Genomic DNA, 21,789 nt, shown 5'->3' on the forward strand with positions numbered 1-21,789 from the left:
TGCTGATATTGTTTGCGCAAATAAAGGAAGATTTATCAATTCCCGGTGTTATAATAAAAGAAAAGCTCACAGGCATTATAGAGGTTTCCTGGCTCACAAAACTATTGTGATATGTTGTTTCATTATTCGTAAAAGGATGTAATAATAAAAACACATTATCAAAACCCAAGTCTAAAAGTCATGTCATGTCAGCTGGCATGCCAAAGATAAAGCCCCTTCATATGTCTTTATGTGTGTTATAAGCATCCATATGCAAAAAGCAATCTTCTTAGCAAATATTATTATGATGCAAACTAGTTTTTACTACATTGTTCATTCACACTGCAAAATCTACAGTTCCTCCATGCATCCAAGCCATGTGCTTTTTGTGATAAACAGCAAAGGGGAAATTGAGAGTATTGTTAAAGCCATGCACAGCTTAGGCCTTTGTCATCTCATATGTCTCCCTGACTCGTCTGGATCCATTTATATAGTTGTTCACGTACAGTTCTCTACTTAGAAACTGAAAAGCATTTGCCATGTTGAATCACAGCTTTGTATCACACCAATGTACCGCACACTGCCTGAGAAAAACACATCCTGAGTGTGTCAAAGGCAGAATGTATAGCCTGATCCCCAGACACAGCCCAGTCGCTTCTGCAAGGATTTAGAGGAAAACCTGGAACAATGGAAGGATAATGTGGCACAGTCTTACGATGTACTGTAGCTCACAACACACAGCATGGAGCTCAGAAGTCTCAACTCAGTGGAGTGACGGGTGATGCTGAGAGCTCTGCCTTTGACAGGTGGATGCTAGCATTTCTGCGAGTGGACTGAAGTAAAGTAACACGTCAAATGGTGATGATGCAATAATTGGCCCTCAAGGAATATTTTCTTAACATGTAAGTGTAGAGGAAAATAAAGTGAAATAAGCTATTCCCTATCACTTGCAATTGAGTATTGAAATTATAAATGACAATATGCACAGTAATGGTTTTATCCATTTCTGATTGGAAACATTTGTTGCATGCCTTCCCGGCTGATGAAAGCCACACTTTGAGCAGGGGAATAATTTGCAAAAACTGGCATATCAAAGGCTGCTCTTGTCAGCTGTCACATCCCCACACGCTGGTTGCACACCACTGTCACTCACTGTCACGCCACTAAAAAGAGACTGAAAGGAGCCAGTTGGGTCCGGCTGTGTTGCAAATCTATTTTTAAACCATAAGGCATCAAGTAAGGCCATAAGGCCATAAGGGAGCGTACCACAAAGTATGAGCAGCCCTATACATTCTGTATAATTTGCTTGAAAAATAACTTTTTTTGATATCCAAAAAAAATTCAAGTTCATTTGGACCTCTGAAAAGGCATTCTCTTTATATGCTACTTTTAAAAACATTTTTTATCACTGATCTCTAAATTTGGATATTTTCTCCTCATTGCTCTTCCTACATGTTTACAGGTGGTGGATTACAATGTATTCTGGGTAATGTAGGCACAGTTGGCAAATCTTTACTACAAGCAGAAAAAAAATGTTTCCTTTCTAAAATTGGGCAGCCTTAAATATCCTAATAGTCTCACTGAAAATGTATCAATAATTCAAATAAGCCCATGGTTAGTTGATTTATGGAATAAGTCTGCATGTTTAATCAACGTGGTGATTATAATGGACTGAAAAAGTAGGAGGCAAAATTCCCAAATGCCAGACATCAATCAGAATGTTTTTAATAAGGATTCAATCAAGATTGTTTTCCATCTCATGAACTTTTGTTGATTGTAAATAATTTGCCACCTGTATTTACACATATTAAAATAGAGGGATCATGGTATTTTCACATGTGTGAATGTGATTGTTGTTGTTGTTTGCATGAGTGGGCGTTCATTTTACAGAACTTTTTGGGATTTTACACCAAGAAAAACAGAATTACATCACTACAGTAAAAACCAATGAGTAGGCACAGTTTGAAAGGAAAAAAGTCATGCATTCTTACATTAAAAACGCAACAGAAATACGAGTAAAATGTACAAACATTATTTTAAAAACTTCTTTTGCTCTGGCTGGTTTGTTTGTTTGTGTCTCACTTGTGAAAGCCCAGACATAAGGCAAACAGTTTGGCAGCCTGTACAGTAAGCAGAGCATATAAATAACAGGTGGTTTTCAGCGCCAGAGAGACCCAACGACTGAATATTAGATTCACACTTACGAAAAGAATCAGCATCTCATCGTATGGCACTTTGACAAATCTCCAGTGGGCACAGGTTCAAGCATTGTTCTCTGCTAAGCTATGTGGAAAACATGCAAAAGAAAATGAAAATGATAGCAAAGTTTAATCACGAAGCAGGAGTTGTCTTTCACGTTAACTGCTATCAATATGCAGCAATCTCTGCGAGAGTGACAGAACTTTGTGCAAACTTTTCATCATTAAAACATCTTCACTCCTCTTTAAGATTGGTAATTAAGACTCCAGTTCCAAATAGATTTTTCAAGGGGCAACATATTACCCAGTCTAATTCTGATTTCACCCTTTTCATTCCAATGTAACAAGAGAAAATCAAGTGCCATCGAAGCAGTGTCCACCTCTCTCAGGCTCTTATGGTTCCAGCTGCTGCAGAATTACATTCAGTCCTCAACTGTCTCACTCTCATTTGGATAAACAAGTTAGCTAGCCCACAGATGATGCAACCTTTCACATCCAATTTAATTTAATTCTAACTTAATAAACCAACCATCAAAGTGGAAGCAAAGTGCCAAGATGCTACAAAGAAATTGAAATGATATGGTGATGAAAAGTCAAAAACAAACAATTAACAGCATAATATCAGATTAGAATGTTTGACAAGCATGAGTCATCACGATTGCTGAGCAAATTAGCAGCAAAGTAAGGTGAATCATGAAATGCAACTTATTAGATTAAAATAGCATGAAGGGCAGCTGCAGAGGCTTCTGTTTGATGAGTGCCAGATGGAAAGTTGACTCTACAATGTGAATAACAAGCCACTGAAGAATCATAAACTTTAACATGACATTTTGACAAACTTTTCCCTTACAACGCCTATGTGCAGCTTGTATCATGCTGCATCTTTTCAGGATATTTCCACTTGCATTTTCTTCTTTAAATCAAGGCTATTATATATTTTAATAAGACGAGAGAAACAGATGGAAGCACTGAATCACAACTTAACATCTTAAGCGGTCTATTCAATACAAAAACACCCACTGCAGAAGCTTTAGATGAACTTACAGTCAGTAAACAGTCCCAACAAAGTACACTCTGGCTTTAAACTTTGGCAACAACAAGTGGTTGATTCCTACTAAAAGAATCACCCCTGCTAAACATGAAAGGAGTTTGCCATTTCCTTACCGTCATAGCCGGCTGCTAACAAACCAAAGCGCTCCAGCACCTTAACAAAGAGGACTACGACCACCAGCACAGCAATCATTTCCAGCCCCTCCAAGTTCATAGTCAACATGTCTGACGGGTCACAGACTGCCCATGGCCAAAGACACAGAGCTCAGCGTGCAGCAGTGTCTGCAGGGCAGGCCATTAAACTCCACTTAATAGCCCTGCATCTCTGGGTTAGATGATGAGAGACCGGTGCAAGTCAGAGAGGGAGGGTGGGAGGGGGAGAAGAAGTGTGTGGAAAAGAGAGGAAGGAGGGGGAGACGGCGTGGCAAGGATAAAGACGAGGGGGCGTGAGGAGAGAATGGAAAAAAGAGGCAAGGAGGAAACAGGGGAGAGGAGGGATGAACCTGATGACTGTGTTCTGTCCTCGAAGAGTAAAAGACATGATGGTCAGAATGCTTAAAAAAAAATAAAAAAATAAAAAAGGGAGAGATGGTGATGATAAGATAAGATTTTCATTTTTTTAGTCCCACAATGGGGAAATTTCAAGTATCATCCACCAGTTACCAAATACTGTTTCGGTTTGGGTGTGGGCAAAGGTCAAAGGCACACATGTCATGATGTTATTCTCCACGGCAAGGATGTCAGACAGAAAATCTTAATTCACAAACACACTGTAAATCTGCATTCACTCTCAGGGGCAACCTCCAGGTCTTAGAAGTGAAGCCAATGTGGAAGTGCCTAAAACCTGTGTTGTTTTAATGACCAACAGGGGGCGACTCCACTGGTTGCAAAACCTCATTGTATAGAAGTCTATGAGAAAGTGGAACCACTTCTCACTTGAGTCATTACCCCAGTAAACTCAATACCAAGTAACAAGTCTTCTTAAATCCAGCATTATATAAATTTTGTAAACTATGGTCCCATTTCGGGTAAAATAGACAGTAATGCATGACATTCATAAGGGTGTGGCTAACTTGTGATTGACAAGTCAGCACCAAGACGACTCATCAATCAAGATAGACCCTGAGCAATGCATATCTAGAGCATTGGGTACATTTGAAAAATAGCCAGGAACTTGCTTTTGAGGGTCTTCGTTTCTTAACTTTCATACTCTTAGCTTTAATGTGAAATGCGAAAATAATCAATTTGTTCACCTCAAATCTTGTTCAACATTCAGCTGCACTAAAATACACTCAGGAGTAGGCTGAAAATTTTTATTGTGCAAGTACATTTTGTATTATGCCTGATTTTTTTAGCATTCCACTTAATGTGCATTATGCTGCACATTACCAACTATGGTAGCTAGCTAGCAGTAGATGTTATTATCTTATTTTTTACCGGGCTAGTTACCTGTGCAACCTCCTCAGCCCCAACCTCTTGCACAAGTATGGTCACAGCAACGGACAAAATGCCAAAATCAAGAAATTACACTGGTAGTTCATAAACTGTGATTTCACAGTGGTTATGTTATAACATGTATATGTTATTATACAATCTATGATCCACTCCAAAAAAAAGGAAGATATTTCAGATTATTTCAGCATGAAGACAATGGCATTGAGCTCACAGCCTTACAGAGCTATTAGTATGGCTGTAGACTCCAAATTCTGTTACCTTTTCAAATGAATCACAATTTCTTGAAATGTATTCTGAATTTAATTCTTTAAAAAAATCTCTTTCCTTGTCTAACAAAAATAAACCATTACCTTAAGCTCTATTCTTGATTAGGGCAAAGAGGTTCCTTGTCTGTGGAGGAAAATTATAAAAGGTCATACAAAACACCCATCCTCATTAGAAGGCTCAACATGACTGAATTATATGTTAGGAAGTGGGAGATTATAGACATTTTTTTTTTATTTCATCCATCATGGATTCTATGCTTATTAAACAATCAGTAGGCCATTTCAAAATAAAACGTCTGCTGATGAAAAACTTTAAAGACAACCTATGAAGATACAATAACCCCCTTATTATCCCGGTGGTTACAAGAGAACAAAATACAGGTTGAACGCAAACAGATTTTTGTCTGAATAATAGCAGCAAATCATAGCACAATTGCTGTAGTAATTTTACTGACAGAAAAAAAAAACACCCTGCCATTCTCCCCTAAGCCAATGATGTGAATATTTCCAATATTTTCCACCTTCTCAGTATTTACTCCGTTAAGGACCTAATAACAGGGATGATTGAGCAGTAGCTCAACAAAGAAGCTGTGGGTGGACTCTTCAGTGCCAAATGTCAGCTGGAAAAATAACCTGTGTGTGTGACCTCACCATCACCTGGACTTAAAATAAGCAGGAAACCTTAAGGGAGAGATGACAAGGGAGAGGTCAGAGAGAAAGACAACACGGCAGAGAAGAAAGGACTCGCAGGTTGCGAGCTGAAATGTGCCTGCGGTCTGCAGCAGGTGGCTGCTGGAATCAAAGGAAAGGATTTGTGATTCTCTCAGCAGACAATAAGATATGTATTGTATCTTTTAATGTTCAGGATTAAACATGATAGGGAATATTAACATGTCAGTATATAAAAGTATCAGATAGTTCACCTTTTAAATCCAGGAAATCCATGTTTATTACTTCACTGCATCAGATGAAACAGACATAAATATCTTACAGTGTGACCTGGATGTGTTTTAAAAATGGACCATACAAACTAATGATATCTGGCTGGCAAAAGCAGATAAAGATCTCGAGTCGGTTATCCAATTTTCTCCCCAAAAAAAACCTAAATATTTCTTTCATGCAGAGCGATATTCACCACAGCCTAAACACAGGAATATAAACCTCCATTCATCTTCGCCGCCCGCCAGCTCAAAGGGAATTGTTAGGACAGCGATTTACCATGGAAACAACCTCTGCGCTGTGCATGCTATTGGGCAGCTCATTCAGCCCACTATCAGTTACTTTTCTTTATTTGTGGCAGCTGAGCAAGAGCCAAATTTAGCACCCTAGCCCCAAGAGTGAGTGTGTGTGAGTGTGTGCCGTGTCTGGACATGACAGGGCAGGCAACTGCGTAGGAAACTCCAAGCCAACACGGGTTGTAAAGGTGATAGGAAGGTGTGAAAGAAGTCTCACAGGCAGAGAGGAAAACAACTTCAGGTGTGTGGGTTTTTTTTAAAATGTTTTATTCCAGAGGTGTATTTCTATTCAACACTAATATCAGAGCATAACCTAATCACAAAGAAACTTTCTGCACTTTCCAACATCTGCTCTCCAATCACCTCACAGCTTTAGATAGGGTGTAATCAGGGCCCTTGGCTAATGGTAATGGAAAATAATCACAGATTGTGCATATCATCAGCACACAGTATGCTGTATCAATCAGTCTGTGATTGGTGATGAGGGTAATTGCCATTGCGGAGCATTGTGGTGTGCTGGTTACAGCTGGGAGCATGCACTGTGCTGGAGGTGGCAGAAAGCGACTGCAGCACCTGCTAACTGACTGACTGCTGCATGACAAATACACTGGGTTATATGCAACACTAGCACTTTAACAGTGTAATTTAATAAGTTGGTGAATACCATTGTGATGAGTGTCATGATTATGATAATAAACAAACAATGTAAAGCAAGATTTTATTACATTTTGGCAGTATTGTGCGCTGCCTGACCCTACATGACTTTAATTTCTTTTTAAATGATTTTCTGACATTTTGGTCTGATATTTCCTCTGATGTTAAATTTTTTGCTGACCATCTATAGTATCTGCATTACTAGCATGAAACACAACGTCAACTAAAATTTGCTGGTTGTGTACGATTCCTCTACAACAAGGGATTAGCCATTTCAAGGACCTCCTTGTCCATCGGCCTATTCAAATCAAAGTGATTGCAGCTGTGATTGGTGGGCCTGCAGGTTAAATCTCCTCTTAATGTAAATGAATAAACACAATTAAAGGAAAAACGGTTTCCTTATGTGTACTTGAATTAAGTTACAATTGAATTCTCCAGACAGAGCTCGGTGCTGCAACTTGGCGTTAAAACAAATTAATGTCTTCCATTTGTTTGGATAAATTACATAAGAGGGCCTCAGTGGCCTGTAACCTTCAAATAATATGGTTAATTGCAAATTAATGTGATCTGAGTGTTGTTAAATTCCCAGTAATGGATCGTGGTGCAATGAGTTTGCAGTCAAATTTTCTTGGCAAGAGAACACAACCGAATACAAAGTACTCATGCAATAACATCAAACATGTTTTAATAGAAAACAATATCAGAGGCAGGTCCTATGTGAATGATAAATAATTATTTCAAATAGTCCGAAACAACTCTGATAATGATATAAATGATAACATGACAGTTACCCCAATTTATATCGTGCTTCTTATCGTAAATGATTGTAAATTCAACATTGTTTTGAAATGCATCACATTCAGTCAATCAGCCATTAAAATGCACCCCTGCTTCACTGACCTCCTCTTACTGCATGAAGCTTGTTTGTTTGATTTTGCTGCCATCAGGTGGAAACTGTGAGACTCAACAAGTCAAAGCTCTGAAACAGGCTGAAGAAACTGGCTTAAATGAGTCTCGTTGCTTCAGTTCAACTACAAAGCAGAGTAAATTCTGATGATATTCAAATAAATCTGGAACAATTGTCTCAATTGTCTGTATTTTCCTTGTCTTCATTAATAGATGCATGTGTTTTCCTTTAATGTTATGGAGACAAAACTAATGGATATGAATATCCCCAGTTTTGGTCTGAGGCTTGGACTGGTTATTATATAATATATCCTTATATGAATACTTATTTTGTATTGCCTATTTAATAATTTATCGAAAAAAAATACCTCTTTTTTATTTTCAGACGTATTATTTACATATATTTCCCTGTAGCTTTGGCATAAGGATGTGTTGTCTCATTATTAATTTACTTCTTGACGAAGGACTATGATAAACACATTACACAAACTGTCTTCATTATGATGGGGAAGAAGGTGTTATATCGACCCAGGACAGCACCCTGGGGTGGCACTAAGTAACTGTTCTGCTCTGCAGATGTCAGTTTGCTCTGCCATGACCCACTGTGAGCCACATCCCTGCCTGAACACGGCTAAGCCCACTTTTCCTGCACCTGCGGAGCTTCTGTGAGAGGGATGCTGGTCATTAATCCAGTTCTAAGTGAGCCCTCTTAATACTGGTCAGCGTGCCCTGTGGGAGTGGAGTGATTAATTTCACAGAACAAAACTGCTGCACTGAGTGCCCTGCCATGATAGGAAACCCAAAACAAGCTTGCAGCCCAAAAGCCAACTAATGCCGCTTCTCTTTTCAATTTAAATGCTAATTTACAGAAGTGAAAAGCCAGTACAGTATTATGACTCAGTGACTTTGGAACTGGCTGAGATTACATGTTGCTGATAACGGAGAGGAAAAGAAACCCAGGGGGAAGTGGGAGCTGTATAGATTTCTCATGTTACGGATTTGTACATTTGCATAGAATATATGGATATGAGCACTCTTTTACATGCCACATGGCTGATTAAAGTTAACGACCTTTCATGAAAATGTTCCAGTGGAACATATAGATTCACCCATATGCAAGGTAAGCCTTATATCAGAAACATGATGTAAAGTGGAGGACCTGTCTTTAAAAAAGTGCTCCTCTGCACTGTATAGCAGCTCAGAGTAATTCAGAAAGGACAATTAGGTTCTGGACATCGTGTGCCATATCTTAATGACCACTGGGCATTAACCAGAATCCTTAGGACTTCTCAATGGTGTGTAAATCATAGTGTGACATGGATCAATAGACTTGCACCTGAGGTGAGATGAGAGTGCTAAAGAACCATGTGCATACCAACTGTTCTCTCAAGTCTCTGTCACAATGTGACTTTCACCCACTACAAAACGAGTCGTTCTGTGAATAATGCTGCATGTGACAGATGGGTTGGGAAATTTTAATGGGATCAATTTGAAGTGGTTTGGGCATACTGTTCCATTTTACAGTAATTACATGCCTTTGAGTAAGTCTATGGATACAGTTCAGACAGGAAAAACTATTCTGACAATAAAGCAGCATTTGTCAAAGATTTGCTGGAAAGATGCTGTCAATTAAATCTGTTTACAAAATGCTGCTGGAGCCTACAGAGTGAGTTAAATACATGGCTTTCCTTCCATTATACTCATCTAGTGCAGCTTCAGCTCAGAGAATACTTATTTAAAGAATGTGGATGTCAGCAAATGTGTTTTTCATGTGATCAGATCTGGCTATGAGGGAGCATGGTGATCGGTGGCACGGCTACCCCTAAAAATGACAGCTGCTCTCCCTGTGGTCGGCCTTAGTCTTCACTCTGGTTCTGTAAACACCAGAAGGCCTGGAAGGAAGCGGGGCCAGCAACAAGAACCACACTGGAGATCTCCATCACCCCATGTGTCGATGTCACGACGTCTAGATAACAACAGCAAATCTCAACTAAGTTTGTAGTTCAGATTAGTGAAAAAATGTGCTTTTATTCTGGGACCCAGGCAGCTAGTTCAGACTCTGTTATACCCTTTTTATTGACTGAAAGGCACAAAAATCCAGCATCAGTATGAATTCACCAGTTGGAAGCCTGAGTCATAGTTAATGTTTTGCTGTTTCCATTTGAACAGCTTTAGTTCCGAGTGTACCTATTTCACTCCTACACAAACTCTACTCATAACAGCTCCCTACAACACAAACAGGCAAGACATTTAAAAAAATATTGACAGAAAGCGCGGCAAGGCCAAACACATCAACGAGTACCACCATGATGACACTGGCACATCTCTTATCCTTGGGACATTTGCAATTCCGTGGGCACACTCAGAGCCGAGGCTGGCAGCTTTAAAACGGAGTTGGAGGGCAAAGTTTCCAACGGTTGCTTATTGGACCATCATCTCTTGTCATGTAGATGAGTGCAGCCATGAGAATTAATGGAAGGCATTAGCGTGGGTAGTAGAGTGGCACTAAGGTCTCTCAGACAGGTGCGTGTTTTATTATGTTGCCCTCATCTAAAGAGCACTAGTGTGAATCAGAATGTTACATGATTTGACAAATATTTGGTAGAAAATTAGTAAAAAAAAACTGTCGTGAGCTTAATTTCCACAAAAAAAAACCAACTCATTTAATGTGACCTTTGTCACATTAACGAAAGTGCTAGTATTTGAAATGCAACAACTAATAGAGCTCTAGGAACCATGGCAATGTATTAATATTAATACATTCAATTTACTGATTTTTTAAATAAAATGTGAGAAATGCCATTATATTATATCATAATATCCAGAAGCCCAAAGTGATATAAATGATAATAATTTGTACAAAACTAAGACCAGCAGACGTTTGGATATATTTTTTGATTATTGACTTTTTGGTTGAGTAATCCACTAATCTATAAAATAATCAATTTATTAGCTAATTGAGTGCACTAAGCCCCTCCCCCAAACACGATTGTATACAATCACAGCTGTAACTAGGGCAAGTTTCTTAACGTGTTAAAGCAGAGTTCATGGGACAGCCTCTTCCGAAGTATTAAAACACAAGAGCAAAAGTGAAATATATGGTTTAAAAAGTGTATATATCTGCCAATTAACAAATGCTATCATGCATGTAAATGGTCTGGCTGTACCCAAATCATTCCAAGATAAGTTAGCTTTTTTATATTTGTTTAAGCCAATCACAATAGTCTTGGTTGGTGCTAAACTTAGGATGCAATGAAAGTTCCCTGCAAAACAGTCACTCTTCACTGTAAACTGCACTGTGTGAAAATGTAAAGCTTGACAGGAATAGCTTCGGTACTTTTGTGAGAAATAACCACGATTCTTGTCACCTTTCACAGTAGCTGGATTCTCACGATATGACGAGATCAGGTGAGAATTTCGTTCACAAAATTACGCAATCACTGTTGTCAGGCTTTAAGTAATTTGTTTGTGTCCGAACCACCAATCAAAACAACAATGGTGACTAAAGAGGTTTGTGTAGATGCTGTAATATCATCAATTAGATCAGAACCGAAGAGGGTAAAGAATGGCACCGAAGGCTTTTCTTGAGGGAAAACCTGTTTTCGCTCTTCGATCTGATCGGTTGAAGATAGCTACTGATAGATGGTGATAGATAGATGCTTCTTGCAATCATCTGCTGAGAATTTTTTGAAAGTGCCTGCCATTTTCTAAACAGCTTCCGATGAGGGCTTATCAGATGATTCCGTGGACCGAACCATCTGGTGCGTCAGGTTACTATTCCTGGGGAATCATCAACCAACTGTTTTACAATTCCACTCTATCCAATTGATATTAGCTGAAAACATATTACCATATGGTACAGTACATGTGTTTTATCTGCTGCACAACAGTGTGTGTATCTGGATCCCATGTTCCCTTTTCTAGGTCTCTGTGAAATGTGCTTACAGTGCACGAAACTGCCCGCTCTGTGATCTATTGCTAGAGAGAGTTACAAAGACCCTCATTCATTTTGCTTTCAAGCTCTCTCACAATACCCCAGTGAAATATGACTTCTGGTACTTTAAGTGTCATCCATTGTGTCTGTCTCCCACTACACCACTAAATATATCCTCTAGTTGTCTCTGCTGGCCACCCACTAAATATTTAATTGTTCTTTAATAAAGACCGGACTTCCTCGTCTTTTGTTACAGTGACAAGCTGTGACGGTGATGCTGATCAACACATTATTGCAGGGAGACAGAGACGTAACATAAGCTTGTGCGACTGCGTTGGCAGAGATGTTGCATGCTGTGCGTGTGTGCTGCCACTGTAAAATCAATATTGGGAGAAGGAAATGGGAAAAGTCAGGCAAGAGTTAAGACTGAATTGTTTACCAAAAGGTGGCCGATTTTCAAGTCAATTTCATGGACTACTGGTGTGGCAACATGAATTCAGATGGGATTAAAGAGAAAACGGCAGATTTATTGGGAACTTTCTGGACGCATAAGTCCAAAACACACAGACAATGATGCAGAACAATTTCAAACACAGAAAGAACAATTTATAGGCACAATAACTGAACAATAATTGCAATGGCTGAAGCACGGCATAAGAAAAACCTTTCACATAGGCAATTACTTTTCTTTCTAGGCAATTAAGCTGATAACTCATAAGAAATATATCAAATGAACCAGTCTTCTCCTCTTCCCATCAAGCCTACCTGTAGTCTTGCGTCTTTGTTTTGGCTGAAGAGAGAAGATGACCATTAAAGCCCCCATGATGCCCTCCAGACTTTCTCGCTTAGTGATCTGGAAGTCCTGCTAGATCTCACACACTTTGACTCCCACACTAGGATGGCTTTAGAGTGAAAACGGTGGGGGGGAGAAAAAAAGCCGGGATGGTGAGAAGCCTTACATGAAAAATGAAGTCTCCAGTCCAAACTTCCCTTTATATTCAGCCCCGGCTAGGTGGGCAGCACAAAGAGGGAGTGGGAGTAAAACATGCGTGCCTCTGTTGAGTTTTGAATTTTGACGCGCATGCCCCGCAGCCCCCTCCCCTCCCCTGTTTTCCCGCTCTGAAGTGAGAGCTTGCTGGCTGATCTCTGCTCTGCAAAAGCTACTTTGTACCAGTTGAGCACCTAGATTAATTGAGCTCTCGGAAAGGGAGCCAGTAACATGCTGGGGAGAGTGCTTCTGCCGCCCTTTTCAGCGGATCTCTCCTCGCACGGGGAGGGAGAGATTGGAAGAAGGCGAGAGAGCTCATGCTGTAGATAACCATTACTCCTTTCGAACTGCCTTTTAACTACATCTCCTGCTGTGGATGGGAGGAGAAAACCAAGCTGTGTCCATGACACAGAGAAAGAGCTAAGAGCTCAGCGTGCTGGTGGCTGCTTATCGTGTATTTAAATTATGTACAAGCAATCATGGGTAAGCAGCTCTTCTACCTACTAATGCTGATGAGCCACTTTATAAAACACATTAATGAAAGAGGGATGTTCCTATGCTAATAAACATTATTTGATCCATCCACTGTAATTGAAACATGTCTTCAACTCACCACGATAGCTGAAATTAAATCATCAGCATCATTTCACAACAGGCTCAAGTCCCAAAAGACATTTTAGTTTAATAATTGTAGCCAAGAGAAAATGAACAATAACTAGAAAGAGGAATGACAGCTTGACCCCAATAATCTCTGGAAAAATCCATCAGCGTTGTATTTTAAGGAAGAAAGTGCAAGTACTTGCAATACTGATTCAGTCTTCAGAACTGTGCAGACAATCTCCGGCTTCAGTGTGAAAGTTATTTCTCATCCCATCATACAACCTATAAAAAAAAAAGATTGCCTCTTGGGAGTTGATCCTGGCACGGCTTATGTGGCAGACTCAGAGTGACTTTGGGGAAGATCCTCAGGATTATGGTGAAGGTCTGGAGGTCAGAATCTCCGTAAGGACCACATCTTTTCAATTTCCTTCCTTTGCTAAGAGTGGGTAAAAATACCACCAAGATGCTTTTGTGCACACATCAAAAGGAAAATACTGAAAAATGCTTCCGCTAACTGTGCTGCCCACACACAATTCATTTCATGAAGTGCGTGACAACAGTCCAATTCACCTGCTTCCTGTCTGCCTCTTTGCACTGAGGCCTCCTACACATGTTGGAAACAGGCAAGGCAAGGTACATACTCGAAGACAGGCTCTGTAAATTGTACACATACATACTCACACATTAGAGTGAGCGTGGTCATTCTGAAGGTCAAGGATCTTTGAATCGCCAATGCTCACTCTATTTCTTCCTGTAATTGGATTTTTCAAAGGAGTCTGACCAGCAACAGGTGTATTATTTCAGCAGGATGCTGGTATTCAATACTAAAAGCCACCTTGAAAAAAAAGCCCTTTCTTTGCCTGCACATCACCACGTTCTATCCATTATGACATGGGATTTGATTCAAAGCCCAACAGGGATTTACAAAAGACAAATTTAATTTTACAGCCTGTAAAAACTGTAAACACAAACACTGATTATTATCACCTTCACCCAAGTTCACAAGCATTAACCTTTCCTACACCTGGGACCAGATAAACACACAACCTATTGGATGGTCATGTGTCTTTGCTGGAATACTGGAAAATAGGGTGGCTGTTCTCTTCTTCTCTTCAATTCTTAAGAGCTCTGATTTTGGTGACTCATACTAACTTCATCATGATGACAATGCTAACATTCTGATGTATAGCAGGTTTTGAATATGTAAAGGACTAGCAGCTCAACCGATAATATAAATGTCTGTCATAGAAATGGGTATCGCTAGGACTTTTACTCACTATTGTTACTGATATCAGTACTTAGTATTCTCATTGACACTGCTTTCCATTTTGCTCTGTCGGCAGCTTGTCACCATTAGGGGACAGTTGGGAATATTACAATGCCAGCTATGTAAGAGTGAATTAACATAAATACTACAGTTTTAACGGTTGTCCAAACACACAGTTCAGATGTTACCTTGATATATGAGCCACAATTCTGTTCATACATTTTTTTTGGTGGAACATGAATAAGAAAAAATGTGGGAAAAAATCTGTATCGAATCAAATAAATTACAACTACAAGTACACTAAAGAACCTCAGGTAGACTTACTACAAAAATAAACATTCATTATCCCTAACCGCTTATCCAAACTTGGGTTGCAGGGGCTGGAGTCAATACCAGCTGACACTGGGCGAAAGACAGGGCACACCTTGGACACTAGAGGTCGCTAGACTATCACAAGACAGACACACGGAGACAGACAATCATGCTGTCAATTTAGAGTCAGCAATTAAACCTAAGCTGCAGTACCAGGAAACAGGAAAAATCCCACACTGACATGTGAGAACACATGCAAACTCCACACAGAAGAGCTGCAAACCGGATTCAAACCTGCGGCCTACTGCTGTCCATTTACCAACTAAGATATTTGCAATGGTCATTTTTGTATACGTTATATTTACATGCAACCGTGAGTCTATTGATCATTCTCAAAAGGGAAGATGGAACTGTGACACTGTTTCTATTAAAGCCTAAGCAAATTTTGAAGCAAAATTTTAAAATGTAGCATTAAAGAAAATGCAAATTAGAGACATTTCCATCAAACGTTTTGGAATGAATAAACGCAGCTGCATAAACTTACTTTTGTCAGAAGTTGGCAGTGTAATGTATTGTTGTAGGCAAATACGTCAGTAAACAGTAGAAGAAGTAGAGATTGCGCAAGACAGAACAAACAACAACCAAAAAAAAACAGGTTACTGATCAAAGAAAAGTCTTTCGGACTTTGATTCAATTAAGCAACTTATAATTGTTCTTTTATGTCAGCTCGTCTTGACCTGAAGAAACAGCTGTGAGTTGACGAGTTGAGTTCGCTACATCACAATTATTCGGAAAAAGCGTTTCCATCTCCTGTTTAGAGCATTAACTGTTTTTTTTTTAAAGAAAACAAATACCCCAATGACCTCACGAGCATAAAAACTTTTTTTTATTAAAGTTTATTTTCCATCAAGCTTTTCTCATACAAATCTTCCAAATGCACATAGAAATTTGTTGATGGAACATGACAACTAATGGTATCAATTTAGTTCTGGCTGTAGATACAGATCCTGCCATCCAGTCATGTTCAAGTGCATGAAAGTGACTCCCTGTTTGATCCAAGTTAAATAAAGTTGCACCCTTACAAAAGTGGCAATGTGAGAAGGTAACAGAAGCACAGCCTCTTAGCATGAACTCTTAAGCTCTAGCCCCAGTTTGATGATGGGTCCAAATCAGCTGAGCATGGCTTTTCAAAGGGTAGCTTAATTATGTTGGAGCAGTAATGACTTTTCATTAAATTAAGCACTCCAGAGAATAGAGTGGAATAATAAAACATCTCTGGGGTAAATCATCTCAGCACATACTCCACACCACTTCGGGAAAACAATCTGACTAACTATATGGGATCTGAGAAAGAAATTGAAATGGCAGCACAAGTGTTTTATAATTAAAATGAAGTTGAATTTAAGTGCACAGAGAACACCGATATCATGTACCAATTACATCTTCAATAACAATTTGGCTGAAGCATTTCAAGGACCAATGTTCAACACATCATGTAAGCATCTGCTTGAAAAGATAAATGTAGTATATAGGTGCTCTGCTGCCCCACAGATCACCTACATACCAGAGATGTCTGTCCATTATTCCAAGTGATGTTCAAAAAGTTTTTTCTTCTTCCACCCCACATAACCTTACTTCCTCCTCTTTTTTGCTGATAATCAATGTGTTGCAATATACAGCACCTCATTAAAGAAACCCTGTTAGTCTGTAGGTGTTTGTGAGTCAGACACTGACTGGCGAGCCATCGGTGGGTAGTTGCCCCAACTGTCTTTTGAACTAACAGTGTTCAAAGGTGAATGCAAATGCTGTCGAGTCATTGCCACAGGAAGTTTGTGAACGACAGCTGATGCATGCGGACAGCGATGACTCAGTCAAGCTGCGCAGAGGTGGCTCTAGTTGGTGAGCAAAACAAGTGGTCTGTGTGACACACACTCTGGACCAAGTCTTTATGAAAGTTTTGTTTCAAAAGTATCACTTCCTTACAAGCATATGTAACACATGGAAAAGATCACAAAGTGCAGGAAACCAAAGACATTTTCAGAACCTGATATTTTTTTCTCCGTACAAAATACAACTTATGACAGCATTATATTGCATCCACAGTACTGACTTTTACTACCCCTTCTCTATTACCCCTTTTCCACCAAGGCAGTTCAAGGGCCAGTGCCTTATCTCGAACCAGTTCTTGGCGTTTCGACAGCCAAAGAACCGGCCCTCAGCCAGAAAAACTGGTTCCAGAGCTGCACCAACTCTTTGCTGGTCTTGAACCACGAACTGTTTACTTTAGGAGCTAGGGGCGGGGTTACCTTGATCAGCAAGACCAACGAAAACATGTATCATGTATCATTTTATTTGTTTAACTTAAATGTGATCAATACAGGTTAGCATTAGGGGGCTAGCATAATCTTAGGCTAACATTAACTTCTTCAGTTCGGTGTTAATAACAACATAATTGCCGTCCATATCGATCAAGATGAGCAGCATAAATGTGTTGTTTGGATGCCAATGTAGGCTCAGAAAGCCAGGAGCAACATTTGAGATGATGTAGTCCGCCATTATTGTTCTAAGAAGCACCAAATCCACTATTTAAATAAAAACCATTGCAAATCACTTGCCAGAGTTATCGGTTATTGTAATGTGAACTAGGAGTGTGACAAATCGTATCGTTTTTTATGGATTAAAAAAAAATGCATGTCATGATATTGGCAACATTCCCTACTTCTTGACGTAGTGGCCTAAGATTAGCTATTAATTACCTAGACTGTGGCGGCCCACCATAGTCTCATGTGCTGCGCTAACGTCACATTTCAAGCTACTGAAAGTATATCTACACTATTCATTATATACAGTTATTTTGCGTTGTGTCTCTGCTCAGCAGTGTGTCAAACATCAGTCAGTCAAAACCCCGACTACCTCTCTGTCCTCCTCCGAGAGATGCGCGCGCATTCACACACACGCACTGAATATACCGAGCTGCCCTCCCACTGCGCTTCAAAACAAGCACCTACCTGTCTGTAATGTATCAGTCCCGTCCCCATGCTCTCTCTGTGTGCGTCTGTGTGCGTCTGCGTGCGCGCGAGCCGAGCTAAATACTATCAACATGTCCTGTCAGAGGTCCAAACAGTCCAAACACACTACTGCATTATGCCGTTCATTAGCCGTGAGCTAACATTAGCTAACAATAAAAGTTGTTTTAATCACAAAAAGCTACAATTACTTCCTGTCGCTAAACAAATGCAGCTTTCAAAACAAGAGCACAGAATCCACCACAGAAATGACAAGAAGACTGTCAAAATAAGATGCATTAAATAAAACTTTTCAGTATTTTTTAATATCGTCAAGAATATCGTTATCGCAAAAATACTCGTGATAATCTTTTAGGGCCATATCGCCCACCCCTCATGTGAACAAGTGGTGTCATGTGAGGACTGCCTAATTTAAATATATTTAAATCTAATACAAAGTAAATAATCATAATCACAAATGTGATTAAACAAAAAAACAAGTAAATGAAGAGCAAAGCAGAAAGATTCAACTTCAATTCAAAGTGGCAAAGTATCATATTTTTATTGCTTTCTGTGTATACCTTTCTTAATGAAAACGCATTGCCATCATGATGATAATCATTGCATCTAGATTTGCAAATCCGTATATCTGCAGATTTTTTTACTCTTATGTTAGAGTAATTTTAATATATTTAGGTTTTGGATAAAACAAGCAATGCGAAGCTATGTTTTTTAATTAAATAAGGGAAAATAAGAATTTATTTTAGACTTAAACTGAATTGCTTTTTGTATTTTGCTCTAAACTACAGTTACAATGTATATTATCTGCATCTGACAAAAAACTTTATTCATGATGCTCCTACCATGTTCCATATTAAGCAAGTAATAATTCAGTTAGTTGAAATGAGGATACACATGGCACACATGTGCCTTACATATAGCTCTGTTATATCTGGCAAAAGCTAAAAACAATGAGCATATTATTATTATCACTTTTAAAACATCTGATGAGATTTATAAGCTCATGTTCTTGTTTTCCTCACTTCATATTAATAACGCCTGCAGCTAGTTGTTAGAAGCTTCTCTTCAATATGTGAATGATTCATTCAAGTGGTACACTATATACACTCTATATATTATTTATTGGCTGGCTGTGGATGTAAATATAAACAATGAATATGTATTTGCTTCTGCAGTGACCCAGTTCATCCACAGGGATGATTAGTTTTATCTCTAGAGGAACAGTATCTATGTTGACCACTAAGTGGCAGCAAAACAATGTAAAATTTACTGTAGCCTATATCTATGTCAGCTGTGTTTTAGCATAATCTCAACATGATCATGTTTCTCCATGCACTGCTGACTCCAATGCAGAGTTGACAGACAGCATAAGCATTTTATCAGATAAACAAACATGTAATATGTTGCAGCTTCCGCTTTATATACTCAATGTGCAATTAACGTAAATTTAACCTTATAAATAAAAACAAAAAATACTAAATTGGTGCTTCAAGCATGGGAGCTTCAAGTTTACTTTCCTGTGCTCTGACAAATAACTGTGCACAGTACTGTGTCTTTAGAGTGACAGGTACAAGCAAGGGAGCCGACATCTGATCAATAAACTACTGTAGGAGCATGTTCTTTGAAGACAGGGGAGCTCCTCTCAATTGATAAATTAAGTGCCAGGAATTGACATAGAGGGTTTGAATAATTTGTATCACATTACCCCTTCTGCAGCAAGCAGTAAGTGATGGCCAGTTTACACTGCCTACAAGCAACTCTTGACATTTCCAAAAACAAATGAACATGCCTGTCTCTGCACAAGTCAACGCTCCACTACTGTACAGCTGTGGTCTATATGATTATCTGCAATAGTGACATTGTGGTACAAGTGTGCTTTAAGGCTACAGCTTTATGTTGCACAACAAAATAAGGTTGATGTTTTAATAGTTAAATAATCAACAACAAACACATACAACAGGATAAGATGTAGTTATAATGAAAGCACCTTAAATCTTAAAAACAGTCTGCTTCTTTAACTCAATAGAGTCGATTGCACTCATTTAAACTTTCTTTTTTAACCTTTTCAGTACAATCCTCACAATGGGATACATATGATATCTGTGTAAAATAACATATAATAGTGAACTTGGATACAGTCTATGACCAAATGCAACAAATATAAAGCCTCTGCATTTTCTATATTTAGTTTGTAAAATCCTTTCATTTAATTACTGCATGCCTTCATTCTTGTCTGAAAAAAAGGCAAAATGTTCTCAATATGAGGTGTTTTTGCATTGCATTGGTTTTTACAGCACTGAGAGAGAAATAAATGAAAAAGTGCATTGTTTTGTTTTGGACAGTAGAGGGCGTTATTGACTTACCTTGAAAAGCAAAAAAAAGCAATACAACAGCCTTCTACATCTCTAAATACATATCTGAGAGACCTAACAGCTTCAAATTTTGGTTGTTCAATCTCATGTTATCTTGCTAAATGTGTGCATGCTATCATCCCATTTTTCGCAATTTAAACAGTATTTAGATCAAAACCACTCTGCCTTTGAACAACTGGACATTACAAGAGACAGATTTTATAACAAAGATTAGGGGCCCTTGAGAAAAAGAACAATGTAAATAACGGAGAGCAGGCATGCTTTTTTTCTTTTTCCATGACGTTATACACGGCCTGCCAGAGCACACTGCAAGGTGTCAGAACTCTTTCTAAAACAAACTATAAATCTTTCATTTCCCAATGTACATTAGAGTTTTCCTGTCAGCTCTGTGTTGGAATCCAAATGTAAAAGCTCACACAAGGAAGTGATGGTCCAGTCTGTTTGACGGCTGCTGAGGGAAACTCTGGGTTACACTCACTGCTTCACTGCAACATTTTCTCGAGTATCTCTAAGAATTGCAAGCACAGCAGCACTGGTTAAAGAGGAACTGGAATGGAAAGATTGGTTCACATTAAGCCTCTTCAGTGGCAAGTCATCAACATAAGAGAAAATGTGAAAATTGTTAATGAATAGTGCTATTTCCCTACATACAGTCAGGAGAAAGATACTGAAAGCAGCATTACAGGAAATGGTATTGTCTTACAGCATATTGGAAAAACTGAAAAATGGCTTTGCGGTAACCCTCCATTATGCCATAAGCACTTCTTTCCAATGCTAATAATGAATGTACAGAAAAGCAGTTTCTGATCATAGTCTAACCTCAAAAAGACGAGCATAAAAGCAATATGACTGTCCAAAACAAGGGTACTTAAGCAGCAGTTGGAAAGGGAGGACTCAACATCCAGATGCTCATTTTGGAAAAAGAATCTTCAACCTGCTGTTCCTAATTAGGGATCAATTAAGAATGGTCTTTGGAGGACATAAGACACACAGTGGGCTCAGAGGTTGTCATGAAGCATATTTTCAGAGCCCCACTGCAGCAGTAGGAGATGATGAGTGAGAGTTTGCAAATGCAAGCTCCTCCGTGCAGAAAAGTCATATATAAGAGGATGGCTGGGCTGCAAACCGACAACAATCGCAGTGATAATGATGCAGCAATAAAAATGTCTGTCACTATTTTCACACTCAGTCACCTAAAAAGGTTTGCTGTCACATATATCTACCCTACCTCTATCCGCAAAGCAGCTCAACTATCATCCTGAGACTGGTTAAACCATAATATGCTGCTGCACTGACACAACGGGCTCCTCTACCTGCCCAGATGGTCTGAATCAGTGGGCACCGGCCCTCATGGCGTGCACCGAATCCAACGGCCATCAATCACACACAAATATGGTCCAGTGAAAAAGGTTATTTCCCTTCAAATGGTGGCACAAAAACAAAAGCCTAATTTCCGCAAGCGGGCCAAGCAGGGAAGCTCAGCCACTTTTATGTTTATTGAACCCCAGTGAATTCACTATTTGTTTGGCACTATATCTTGGCTAATA

The 21,789-nt window shown here is 39.1% G+C and overlaps 1 protein-coding gene across 6 annotated transcripts in view; it reads right to left on the reverse strand.

Annotated features, from left to right (window-relative positions):
- kcnip4a (potassium voltage-gated channel interacting protein 4a) overlaps positions 1 to 21,789 on the reverse strand; it is a 151,414-nt gene that overhangs the window by 50,508 nt on the left and 79,117 nt on the right. Inside the window, exon 1 of one of the 6 annotated variants that reach the window (XM_059354796.1) lies at positions 12,443 to 12,732. The exons of 4 other annotated variants lie outside the window; for them this stretch is intronic. In XM_059354796.1, coding sequence (XP_059210779.1) covers positions 12,443 to 12,500 — 58 coding nt within the window. In that variant the 5' untranslated portion in view covers positions 12,501 to 12,732. Of the gene's footprint in view, positions 1 to 3,341; positions 3,442 to 12,442; positions 12,733 to 21,789 lie in introns of those variants that run through there. One more of the 6 variants, XM_059354793.1, reaches the window with a different exon arrangement.

The sequence above is a fragment of the Centropristis striata genome, chromosome 17 (assembly GCF_030273125.1).
Source record: "Centropristis striata isolate RG_2023a ecotype Rhode Island chromosome 17, C.striata_1.0, whole genome shotgun sequence".
Lineage (NCBI taxonomy): Eukaryota > Metazoa > Chordata > Actinopteri > Perciformes > Serranidae > Centropristis > Centropristis striata.